At 42.3% G+C, this 13,158-nt stretch overlaps 2 protein-coding genes across 4 annotated transcripts in view; both read right to left on the bottom strand.

Annotated features, from left to right (window-relative positions):
- The window catches only part of LOC147336810 (NACHT, LRR and PYD domains-containing protein 12-like), a 220,092-nt gene that overhangs the window by 112,997 nt on the left and 93,937 nt on the right, over nucleotides 1–13,158 (bottom strand). The window lies entirely within an intron of this gene.
- Nucleotides 1–13,158, bottom strand: part of LOC147336813 (protein NLRC3-like) — a 46,687-nt gene that overhangs the window by 26,501 nt on the left and 7,028 nt on the right. Inside the window, exons 1-7 of one of the 3 annotated variants that reach the window (XM_086285541.1) lie at nucleotides 12,068–12,508; nucleotides 10,156–11,926; nucleotides 9,911–10,084; nucleotides 7,672–7,845; nucleotides 7,358–7,513; nucleotides 3,554–3,600; nucleotides 695–3,405 (exon numbers count right to left, since the gene is read on the bottom strand). The exons of 1 other annotated variant lie outside the window; for it this stretch is intronic. In XM_086285541.1, coding sequence (XP_086141667.1) covers nucleotides 2,798–3,405; nucleotides 3,554–3,600; nucleotides 7,358–7,513; nucleotides 7,672–7,845; nucleotides 9,911–10,084; nucleotides 10,156–11,926; nucleotides 12,068–12,275 — 3,138 coding nt within the window. In that variant the 5' untranslated portion in view covers nucleotides 12,276–12,508 and the 3' untranslated portion in view covers nucleotides 695–2,797. Of the gene's footprint in view, nucleotides 1–694; nucleotides 3,406–3,553; nucleotides 3,601–7,357; nucleotides 7,514–7,671; nucleotides 7,846–9,910; nucleotides 10,085–10,151; nucleotides 11,927–12,067; nucleotides 12,509–12,695; nucleotides 12,775–13,158 lie in introns of those variants that run through there. One more of the 3 variants, XM_086285543.1, reaches the window with a different exon arrangement.

Below are 13,158 nucleotides of genomic sequence, written 5' to 3'. Positions count from 1 at the left end.
GCATACTGTGTGTGTGTGTGTGTGTGTGTGTGTGTGTGTGTGTGTGTGTGAGTGTGTGTGTGTTGCTTTTTTAAATCTTCTACTTAGAGTTCAAACTTGGATAGTGATAAAAACATTGCACTGCTTCATTTAATATCTAATTGAACACATCTGTGGTTGAATTTGAATCTTAAATGTTTTGATTTCAAAGATGTGGTTCTGATATGAAGGAACAGAAAGTCAATTGTTGCCATGGATACAGTGAGACAGACGCCTCAGACCCTTATTTTTTTTATTTCTTTGACTTTTTATTTTATTGATTATTATTTATCAGGCCGGGGTCTTTCTGTGTGGAGTTTGCATGTTCTCCCCGTGTTTGCGTGGGTTCCCTCCGGGTACTCCGGCTTCCTCCCACCGTCCAAAGACATGCAGCTTGTGGGGATAGGTTAATTGGAAAATCCAAATTGCCACTAGGTGTGAATGTGAGTGTGAATGGTTGTCTGTCCTTGTGTGTTAGCCCTGCGACAGACTGGCGACCTGTCCAGGGTGTACCCCGCCTCTCGCCCTATGACAGCTGGGATTGGCTCCAGCGCCCCCCGCGACCCTGAAAAGGATAAGCGGAAGCGAATGGGTGGATGATTATTATTTATTTATTGATTAATTTCTTTATTTTTACATTTTAAAAAGTGCATTTGTCTGAATGAACTAATCCCCATTTTCCATGCTTTGTGTCACTGGTCATACTGGGAACAGCCATAGAAAATGTTTGTAAAGAAGAAATCTTAAACATGAGCAGATTCTCAGGCGATTTCTGTTTCCTAACCATTGTTTCAGTAACACGTCCCATCACTACATGTGTGTTAAAGATTTCTTTGGGATCAAAATCATCCACTGACAGTTATCAGTACAAACAGGATGCAAAAATCCAAAGTTCAGACTTCAGAGTTACTAAAACAGAGATCTGAGGAAAACTGGTTCTTCACACGACGTTTCATGTGTGAACAGTAGAGGTGGTTTCATTTTCACATGTAGGTGTTGCAGTGAGGATTGCAGGGAGACATTTGCTGAATAGCTGCAGCTCTGCTCCTGTAGACTGCCTCTGAATGTGTGTGTGGTGATAAAGTCACTTTAATTAAATGTCACCTGTCAGGGAAAACTTTGTGTTGACTGAAGAAAGTTCACTTCTCTTTCATTGCAGCTCCACTCTTATTTTTGATGCACTCATTTGTTTCATAAATGATTTCAATGATTTTGCCACAGCTCTGCATTGTCAGCTCGGAGCATGTGTGCTTTTGATGAAATGCTGATATGATGACGCTTGATTGGGGAAAGATTTCCACAGGTGGTGTTGTTGGTCTCCTTCTTCCAGTTTTCTTGTTGCTGCCTCTCTCCTCGCCTCAGTTGCTGCAGCTGTATCATGTATGTTGTTATGTTACATACAAAGAGGAATTTGTGACATTAAAGAGTAAAGATTCTTCTAATTGTTTTCATCTCATCTCCTACTGCTTTAGTCTGCGTGGACAATATATGAGTAAATCATTACCAAGCCAGATTATATTTGGAATATTTCAAACAGAGGACATTACAGTGAAATCTGCTTTCAATGTGACATTTACTTTGATCCTTTAAGACACAGTTTATACATCAGACAAGCTGTTTGCAGAGCGATTAAATGTTTGATATTGTTGTTAAAGTTGTACAGATGAGCGTTAATCACCAACAGCTTCATTCATGTGGATGAACTGGACGGTTCCAGGGAAACTATCAGGATCACATGCCTCCAGTGGTCACTGTGAGTAACTACAACTCTGCACATACAATAATTAAGATGAAGAAATGTTTTTATTGTAGAAAGATGAACCAAATGTAGTTTGACTCTCTGACAAACGATGGCAAGATAAAAGTAGTTTGTTAAAAAAGACACAAAAATGGTAACAATGAAAACAAATACAAACAGCAGCATATCCTGATATGAAGCTCACAGGATCAGGATCAGTACAATACGTAGCAACCGACATTGATGTTGCCATGGTGACCGCTGCTATATATAGTGTTTCTGTTACCTCACTTGTCTTAAACATCAACGCTGGCTGTTTTTCATTTTACTAATGAGTCCACTCTCTTCCCTCACTTTCGTCTCTTCCTCGTGTTTGAGCTCCTCTCAGAGAGGATTTAAGAAAGAGCTTTGATGATGGCTGTAGCTCAGGAGACAGAGCAAGGCATCTAATGATCAGAAGGTTGGTGGTTCAATCCCTGACTGCTCCAGCTGGCACACAAAGTATCCTTGAGCAAGACACTAACCCTCTCCGATGCATCCATCAGAGTATGAACGTGTTAAACAAGAATCAGTCCATTCACCATGGAAATATCAAAGTAGAAAGTGATGGCAGTTATGATTGGCTGCACAGCTGGATCACATGACCAGGTGAGTGGTACAAATAACAGGAAGCTTCTCTTGTGGCTTTAATAATCATTTGAATTGATAACTTGTGATTTACAGACTGTTCTTTATCTTTTCATTGTCGTCTGAAACACAGAAAAATATCAATGTTGGAAAATATGACATTTATATCTAGTTTCTACAGGATGGTTTAATTCTCCAAAGGCCACCACAGACATGACAAAGTTATTTCATCATTATAATGCACAAAAACAAAAAGCAGGATGAGCCCTGCTGCTCACCAAACTTGTGTTGAATAATAATTTGTGAATCATTTAGTTTAAAACATCAACTGACTGAATCCATGAATCTCATCATGTGTTTCTGAGTGAAAGACACAGACATGAACAGACTGAACTGTTTCTCTAACAGGTAAGACTAACTACACAGAGTCACTGACTCAGGGAAAGTCCAGGAACCCAGTAAAAATCTTCTTAGAGACTTCTGCAGATAAGTTTCTCTAAAACCATACGATGGAGCCCAGAACCTAAACCCAGGATAAAGAGGTTCAGTGAATGTGGTGTGGAAGGTGTGGAGGTGGATCAGAGAGTCAGAGGAGACTCTGTAGAAGGACAGAGTGCCAGCAGGACAGTCCACATACACTGCTGCTCTGTTAGAGACAGAGGAGGAGGAGGAGGAGGAGATGGGTGTTTCTCTGTTATTGTGCCTGACATAACGAGGACCATTATAATCACAGTACAGACTCCAGGACTGATCATTCCGTCCAAACACACACTCATCACTCCTTCCTTTCCTTTTGATTCCTCTGTAACTCACTGATATCCAAGCCCTCCTCGTCCACTCGACCTCCCAGTAACAGCGACCAGTCAGACCATCTCTACACAGCAGCTGAGGATAAACATCAAATCTGTCTGGATGATCAGGATATGACTGAACCTCCCACACACGTGTCACCTTCCTGTTGTTGTCAGACAGTTGGAGCTTTGTGTTCACTGTGTTTGTGTCGATTGTGAGTTGACAGAAATCTGATGGAGAGAACAAACACAATCCAGCTGCAGTTATTGATCCATCATCTGTTCATTGATTGACACTTTGATGATGACTCCTGACATGATGAAGATGGTTGAATGTGTGCTGCTTTGTTTTCATGAATCACATTAAAAACACACTTACACTTCCTCAGACCTGGTCTCAACCACCGGACTCCAGCAGGCTCCACCCTGAAAGGAGGAGGGGGGTCAGAGCAGCACAGTCAGCATGCACACATGGACATTACATGGCTCTCACACACACACTGTTACACACTGATAAAGGAACAGTCCAACATTTTGACACATAAATGTTTAAACTTCAAAAGAGCAAAACTCATAATCACATCACATTTAATCTCCTTTATTAAGCACGATGTCCAGGGAGCATTGACATGTGCCACAGTCAAGGTCCAACACACTGTGACATTCATGCTGTCAGGGAGTGGGTGCATATTAAATGTAAAGACTGGGACTGGGTACAAAAACTGATTCAGTACAGGTAGAGTGCAGCAGCCAGTGCATCACATATTTTGAGCTAATGCAGCGGTCATCACACCACATACTGCTTTCTATGTAAAGGAGCCTTCATTCTCAGATTAGGGTGTTTGTGACCATAAAGTCTGTCTCACAAGGGCAGCCACTGGTCCAGGCGAGGATGCCTCCACAGTGGGATGTCTGAGGCTCGTCATTTTGATTTATTTATTCAGAAATGATATTAAACAACAATACAGGGAAACCTTGAATTAAATGACACAATTCTTGGTCATTGATGGTTACAGCTAACAGTGTCTCTGGGACCACTTTTGACAGCATTTGACTGAAGTGCTGGTTGGCTGCAGGGCCACCATGAAGGCTCTTTCTGGAGCTCTCCGGCTACGTCCACACTAACACGTTTTAGTTTGAAAACGCCTTGTTTTCTCTCCATTTTGGCCTCCCGTCCACACTGAGACGGTGTTTTCCATCCATCCATCCATTTTCTTCCGCTTATCCGGGGCTGGGTCGCGGGGGCAGCAGCCCAAGCAGAGAAGCCCAGACCTCCCTCCTCTCCTCCCTCTCTCCCTCCTCCAGGTTGTCCGGGGGAACACCAAGGCGTTCCCAGGCCAGCCGAGAGATATAGTCTCTCCAGCGCGTCCTGGGTCTGCCCCGGGGCCTCCTCCCGGTGAGACATGTCTGGAAAACCTCGCTCAGGAGGCGCCCAGGAGGCATCCTTGTCAGTTGCCCGAACCACCTCAACTGGCCAAACTTCTCACCCTATCTCTAAGGGAGAGGCCAGCCACCTTCGAGAGGAAGCCCATTTCCACCACTTGTATTCATGATCTCGTTCTTTCGGTCACTACCCACAGCTCGAGGCCATAGCTGAGGGTCGGGGCGTAGGTCGACCGGTAAATTGAGAGCTTCGCTTTTACACTCAGCTCTCTCTTCACCACGACGGACCGGTGCAGCGTCCTCATCGCTGCAGCCGCTGCACCAATCCGTCTGTCGATCTCCTGCTCCCTTCTCCCATCGCTCATGAACAAGACCCCGAGATACTTGAACTCCTCCAGTTGGGGCAGGAACTCGACCCTGACCCGGAGTGGGCACTCCACCCGCAATCACGCCTCGCCACCTTAACGTCTATGCTCTCTATGCTGTTGTGTTGGTGTGTGTCGGACTTTGAGCTGCAAAGCTACAGCCGGCTGTGTGCGTACAGCAACCATGTGTGAAAAGTGGTCAATAAAGAGATGCTGAAAAGCGTGTTCATGCAAACATCGTGGGGTCTGCCGTGATATGTTTACAAAGGGACTTCTGCTCCTGAACCTCTGCACACAGTGTCTGCAGATCGGGGCTGTACGAAGTCACTTTCATCTCTACAGGACTGTAAGCTGTGAGACGTGAGGCGTGAGCGGTGCTTGTTTTAACATAGTTCATGGTGGAGAACAGCTGCTGACATAATGTGGATCCGAAGATCTATAACTGGCCTACCTGGGGCTGAAAGTCTCGATAAATGCACAGCGTTTTGGCGGGTACACCGGCTTCCACGAGTGTGACGGATATTTTGAGCGATGAAGAAATAATAGAATATAATTTTATTTTTATATTTCAATATCACAATAATCTTCCAATTTAGAACTACAAGGTAAAAAAGAACTAACATAAATAAAATACACTTCAGCTAAATACTTCTAATGTATTTTCCCGGAGCCGCACTATAAGGACTAAAGAGCCACATGCGGCTCCGGAGCCGACCCCTGACCTAAGTGAAACCACTTGGCTACGCCTAGAAATTCTGTCCATAAAAATTATAAACATAATCGGTGACAAAGGGCAGCCCTGGCGGAGCCCATCACCCACCTGGAACGAGTCCGACTTATTGCCGGCTATGCGGACCGAGCTCTTGCAACGGTCGTATAAGGACTGAATGGCCCGTAGCAATGGGCCAGACACCCCATACTCCCGGAGCACCCCTCACAGGACTCCCCAAGGGACACGGTCGAATGCTTTCTCCAAGTCCATAAAACACATGTAGACTGGTTGGGCAAACTCCCATGCACCCTCAAGTATCCATGAGAGGATAAAGAGCTGGTCCAGTGTTACAGGACTAGGACGAAAACCGCATTGTTCCTCCTGTATCCGAGGTTCGACTAACGGTCGGACTCTCCTCTCCAGCACCCTGGCATAGACTTTCCCAGGGAGGCGTTTTCGCTCAAGGAAAACGCTGTGTTTTGAACACGCTCTCGAAAATGCATACATTTGAAAACGGTGCTTTCCCTTCGCAGTGTGGACAGCAAAAACGCAGACTTGAAAACAATGACACCTTTTTAGTCATGTGATGCAGTCATGTGACCAATTAAACAAAGATAGCGGAGGGCATTATACAACAGTTGTTTTGTTTGCTCTCATTTTTGACACCCCTATTAAAGGTTAATATCAGTCTGCACATGCTCCAGATAGCTTTTCTTTAAACTCTGTAACTCTCACTCGCTTTTGCAACTTTGTACTTTTGTGTTACTCGCAGCAACAACTCCACCTCATTGTTAGTCCATTTAAAAACTCAGTGCTTTTCCTCATTTTGCGGCGACGTTTCAACGAGCCGGAAAGTGAATAGACGTCGGACAGAAATGAGGCAGGCCGGATCTTCCTGCGTTTCATGCATGAGCAGGACTGCAACATAAGCGTTTTTTTCGGCCGTTTCAATGTGGACACACAACCTTGTGAAAACGACTGAAAACAATAGTGTGGACGCAGAGCATTTTCAGACGAAAACACCGTTTTCAAATCCATCTGGGCTAGTGTGGACGTGGTCTCAGTGGCACAGCACATATCCTGCAGTGCAGGCTGCAGGGTAACAGCACCAGTGGTTGTCCTTGCTAGATTGGCTTTACAGTCAAAAACACCCACTGGTCTGGGCCTAACACACAACCACCAATCCACCAGCTCCATCCCTTTGTTTCTTAATCTTTGTTTTCTGTTAGCAATGAATGACTGATTTGAATTATTGATTTATATTATATTTAGTGCCGTCAACATTAACCCGTAATTACGGCGTTAACACGGCAAATTCTCATTAACAAGTTAATGCAGATCAGCCCGATGAGGGGTTACACGGCGTTGAAGCGTTAATGTTGACAACACTAATTATATTATAATTTGACTTTGAATTTCAAGGTTAAACATGTCCTGGACATGGTCTCTGCACACAGATAAAACTTAAAATAAATAAAGAGAGTGAAAATGTCAGTTCCTTTCCAGAGATCAGTTTGAACAGGCTGCACCGTTGTTGCTGACAGAGATTTTGTCCTTTGAGACCCCATACAGACATCTACTGTTTATGTTAGACCAGAATGGAAAAATGTTCCTATATGTGTGATTGTTCAAATAACACTGGTTTCCAGCGTTAAGTAATCAGACAGAGCCAGTTTCCTTATCTATCAAACACTGTTTGTGGCTGTAACGGCCATCTACATACCTCAGAGTGTCCAGTCTTAGCTGCTCAAGCATCTTCACTCCTGCCTCTCCTGGGTTATTGTAGCTCAGGTCCAGCTCTTTCAGATGAGAAGAACTGGAGCTAAAAGCTGAGACCAGAGACTTGCAACCTTCCTCTGTGATCAGGCAGCCTGACAGCCTGCAGACATGACAAATACTCTTAGAGAAGAGAAAAATAGCTAAATGCAAACAGGAAATTGCAGCCAAAAGTGAAACAGGAGTTAAAAATAGCCATTAGTCAATCTAAACCTTGTAAACCTCTAAACCTCATCTACTGAACATTTCAAGAACGCTGACCTGAGTGTTTCCAGTTCACAATATGGACTTTTCAGTCCAGAAGACAAAACTTTCACTCCAGAGTCCTTCAGGTCATTGTTACTCAGGTCAAGCTGTCTCAAACTAGAGGGCTGGGAGCTGAGTAGTGAAGACAGAGTTTCACAGCTTCCCTCTGAGAGATTACAGACACTCAATCTGAACAGACAATAAAGAGAAAAATAATAATGTTAAACTTTGTGGTCTGAACCTTTGAAAAATACATGATCTAGATAAAATATCATCTCTATAGAGGTTAAATCATGTGGAGGGTAAATTAATCATCAATAATTAATCAATTAGTCATCATTAAATAATTAATTAAATGTCATTAATGGATTATGTTCAAAATACTTAATAAATTAAATACATACATCATTGATTTAGTCCCAATTAAATTAACTAATTAAATTAAATTAATTAAATTAATTAATTTTACTGAAGTTTAATGTGTCAGCGGAGCACATGTGGAACTGAACCATTCGCTTGTCTTAATTATCTGCTGTTTATATGTGTTACACTTTTTTAATCTTTAATTTTAAATTGAAACTAACATTTAAAAACATTTGGTACAATGTGGAAAGAGGAAGAGTATTTCCACCAGGAGCAGAAACGTCTGACTCAGCATGACGATGCTGTTGGTGGATACTGAAGAGCTCAGCCTGTCAAGACAGGATTAGGTTATCGTTTTCAAACATGTTTATTCAATTATATTCTGAGGCCAGTTATCTGGTATCATTTTTGGAAGTCTATTAAAATAAAAATAAAATCAGATGTGTGGACTTTTGGTTGTTTTGTTGTTCAATAAGCAGATGTTGGTGTTTCAGCAATGCAGTAACTTAAGTTTAAAAGGCTTGTTAGAAACAAGCCCCCCCCCCCCAACAAAGATCAGATCTTAATCAGGCTTTATTTTAGAATACATTTTAATAATATTTTTTAAAGCAGTTTAATAATTTCTGGAGCAGGCTGAACAGCAGTCTCCACTATCTACAAACAGCATGAACATGCTGTGGTGAAAATGCTCTCTTTCCTCCTTAACAGTCTTTTTAATGTTAGTTTTAATTTAATGCTTGTTTCAGATGCATAGTCTTAACTCAAAGTAACCATGGTCAGACTTCATTGAAGTCATGAACCGAAAACTCACAGCTGCCAACTCTAGTTTATGGCTAGACTCAGTTTGTTGAACCTGTGCCTTGAAAAGGGTCCTGTTTGTCCCTCGTGTTTGTTTTCACATTTTAGACTTTGCTTCTATTGGACTTTTTATCAGTAACACGTGCTTACGTTTTGCTGGAACAGTTGAAACTAACATAAATAAATAACTCGAGAGGTGATAGTCAGCAGGGGTTTACAAGTTGTGTGCCGCGTTGTCGGCGGTATGCAAGCTCGACCACTTGCGTGGTCTGGCAGACATCACTGAAATCATCTGAGATGATTAGGTTCATTAAATGTGTCAGTAAAATAATTAAAATAGAAAACAAACCAATAATTGATTAAATATGTAATTAACTAATTTGAATTGCACATAAATACATAATGAAACATTTTAAATGAAATAAATGGATAATTCATTATTAATATATTTCTTTAATTATGTACTTTTTAAAAATTAATTACTGAAATAATTAATTCATTAGTGATGTATTTATTTAATACATCCATTAAAATTATTGCTATTTTACTCAAAATAAATTTAATACATAAATATTAAATAGTTAACTTATGATAATGAATACATGCAACTATAACTGATGACATAAAAATGAGGATTTCTTAAGCTGAAGCCAAAGTGCTGACTCATTTTTCATGTTACTCTCTAATGTTTTCCCTAATAACAAGAACATAATTACACTTTAGCCACAAGAGGGCAGCAGCATTAATACAAGTCACATGTATATAAAGGTACAGTGATTATATTACAGACGGTGATGGCAGTGGGTTTTTCCATAACAGATCTACCAACCAATCACAAGTAATTTTTCTTGGTAGTTTTTTTCCCTGAAGTTCCTCCTTTTGAGAATTGAATAACTGACCAGATCTCTGTCAAACCCCACTGTTGCAGTTTATCTATCCTGCCCTGCGGTTATTTATCTGTTCATTTCTGACACTTTCTCAACTTCTTGCACTCCTTTGAAAGAGATATAAAAGTAAGGATATGTCAGTATAAAAATAAATGTAGTGTTTAAGTTGCAAATTTCAAGTCAAATCACAAACAACAGTATCTGACCTGAGTGTTTCCAGTTTCCAGTTTCCAGTCTTCAGTCCAGAAAACAGTGTTGACAAACCTGAGTCCTGGAGGTTGTTGTTACTCAGATCTAGAGCTCTGAGCTCACAGTCTTCTAGTTGAAGAGAGGAGGACAGAGCTTCACATGCTCTCTCTGACAGGTTACAGCCATTCAGCCTAAAAAAAAAGATATAAATCATCATAAATAAAGTTACAATAAATTAAATAATAAAAACTTTATAACTTACAGAGCTTTTTTAGAGACTTTGACCACTGGCAGCAGCCTCAGAAGAGCCTCCTCTGAAGCAGAGTATTTCTTCAGGTCAAACACATCCAGATCTTTTTCTGATGACAGTAAGATGAAGACCAGAGCTGACCACTGAGCAGGAGACAGTTTATCTGTGGAGAGACGTCCTGAACTCAGGGACTGTTGGATCTCCTCCACTAGAGAACGATCATTCAGTTCATTCAGACAGTGAAACAGATTGATGCTTTTCTCTGCAGACAGATTCTCACTGAGCTTCTCCTTGATGTACTGAACTGCTTCTTGATTGGTCTGTGAGCTACTTCCTGTCTGTGTCATCAGGCCTTGCAAACGAGTTTGATTAGTCTTCAGACCCAAGAGAAAACGAAGGAACAAGTCCAGGTGTCCATTGGGGCTCTGTAAGGCCTTGTCCACAGCACACTGGTAGAAGTATTTCTCTGTCTCAGAGCTTGTTTGTTGTTTTTCCAGCTGATTGAGTCCAGAGTTGATGAAGGTCAGGTGGACATGAAGAGCAGCCAGAAACTCCTGAACACTGAGATGAACAAAGCAGAACACCTTGTTCTGGTACAGTTGTTTCTCCTCTTTAAAGATCTGTGTGAACACTCCTGAGTACACTGAGGCTGCTCTGATATCGATGCCACACTCTGTCAGGTCTGATTCATAGAAGATCAGGTTTCCTTTCTGCAGCTGATCAAAAGCCAGTTTTCCCAGAGACTCAATCATCTTCCTGCTCTCTGGACTCCAGTGTGCATCTGTCTCAGCTCCTCCATCATATTTGATCCTCTTGACTTTGGCCTGAACCACCAGGAAGTGGATGTACATCTCAGTCAGGGTGTTGGGCAGCTCTGCTCCCTCTCTGGTTTCCAGCACATCCTCCAGAACTGTAGCAGTGATCCAGCAGAAGACTGGGATGTGGCACATGATGTGGAGGCTTCGAGCTTTCTTGATGTGGGAGATGATCCTGCTGGCCTGCTCCTCATCTCTGAATCTCTTCCTGAAGTACTCCTCCTTCTGTGGGTCAGTGAACCCTCTGACCTCTGTCACCATGTCGACACACTGAGGAGGGATCTGATTGGCTGCTGCAGGTCGTGTTGTTATCCAAAGGCGAGCAGAAGGGAGCAGGTTCCCTCTGATGAGGTTTGTCAGCAGCTCATCCAATGAGGTGGACTTTCTGGTTTCAGTCAGGATTTTAGTTTTCTTGAAGTCCAAATTAAGTCGACACTCATCCAGACCATCAAGTATGAACACAACCTGGAAGTCTTCAAGCCTGCAGATTCCTGATTCGTTAGTTTGATTAAAGAAGTGATGAACAAGTTCCACCAAGCTGAACTTTTCCTCTTTCAGCACATTCAGCTCTCTGAAAGTGAATGGAAATATGAACTGGATGTCCTGGTTGGCTTTGTCTTCAGCCCAGTCCAGGCTGTATTTCTGTGTTAAGACTGTTTTCCCAATGCCAGCCACTCCCTTTGTCAGCACTGTTCTGATTGGTTCGTCTCTTCCAGGTGAGGCTTTAAAGATGTCTTCTTGTCTGATGGTTGTTTCTGGTCTGTCTGGTTTCCTGGATGCTGTTTCAATCTGTCTGACCTCATGTTCCTCATTGACCTCTGCAGTCCCTCCCTCTGTGATGTAGAGCTCTGTGTAGATCTGATTCAGGAGGGTTGGGCTTCCTGCTTTAGCGATGCCCTCAAACACACACTGGAACTTCTTCTTCAGTTGGGCTTTAAGTTCACGTTTACAGAGTGGAGCAAATATTTCTGAAGGTAAGAAATTCAGAAACAAATATTATATAATAAATATCATAGCCTTTCAGTACCCTGAAAGGATGAATGTCTATTGGTCCATTTCTTGAGCTATTAGGAAAGATCAATATTCAGTCTTTAGAGAAATTCTCTTACTGCTCTGCAGATGGTCAGCCATCTCATGCTGCTTAAGTCTCCTCAAGAAGTGGAGTGTGATCTTCAGAAATGCTTCTCTGCAGCTCTTTCTTTCATCTTCATCCTCTCCTTCAAACATCTCCTCATCCTCCATCTGGCTCTTTAAAGTTTCTGGGTGATCTGGACTCAGAAGCTTCTGGATCTTCTTCAGCTCGTTCTTCACAAACATGGTGATGTTGTCCTCCAGCCGCTGGAAAAGAAAACTATATGAATTACCCAGTGGTAAATGGACTGGTTCTTATATAGCTCTCTTTGATACTCTGTGCACACAAAGCATTTATACAACATGCCTCATTCAACCAAGCACATTGTTCTATGCTTAAATACTTTCTTTCACACTCTGATGGATGCATCAGAGGGCAGCTTGGGTTTAGTACGTTACCCAGTACATTTGCCAGCCAGGGTTTGATTCACAAACCTTCTGACTAGTAGCTGACCTGCTCCCCTCCTGAGCTACAGTCACCCCAATCTGACTGAAATCATGGAGCCCAAACTCTGACTTATGTTGGACACACTGACAATCCTCTGGTCCACAAAGTGCAGCATAGAGGTGACTGAAAAGAACAAATGTAAACGTAGTACTACAAACCATAACCACAGAGTCCAGGTGTGTTTGATGCTGCTGTGCAGACTGACCAGTGGAAACCTCTGCTCTCTGCTGGTCCACTCTGTGGAGGAGTAATGTATAATTAGCTCATGTTATGTCTGTCCACACACAGACACAAGCTAAAGGTCCATGAAGTGATGTTTGGATGGGTTCAGTCAATCAGATGACTGTCATGGTGGAGCTTTGCTAGTCCTGCTGATCCCACTGAGAATTAACAACTCAGTTTCCAGATGTCTGTAGTTTTCTGCTCAGTTTCTTTAGTCCCAACAGCTCTTACCATCTCCTGCATAAAGCTTTCCCTCCATGCTCAGATGCCCTGGAACAAGGTGCTCTCTTTATATCAGTGACTGGTTTAAAGGGACAACTTGCAGTGCTCGCCAAACTTTGTGTCAGCAAAAGTAGTTCTAATGTTTCTTACATTTATTACATTTTTACATTTTTACAC

Source organism: Aulonocara sp. 'chitande type north' Nkhata Bay, linkage group LG3, assembly GCF_057382095.1.
Source record: "Aulonocara sp. 'chitande type north' Nkhata Bay isolate Kocher_YH1m ecotype deep benthic linkage group LG3, A_spYH_male_GT1.1, whole genome shotgun sequence".
Classification (NCBI taxonomy): domain Eukaryota; kingdom Metazoa; phylum Chordata; class Actinopteri; order Cichliformes; family Cichlidae; genus Aulonocara; species Aulonocara sp. 'chitande type north' Nkhata Bay.
This window is presented reverse-complemented; position numbering and strand designations above follow the sequence as displayed.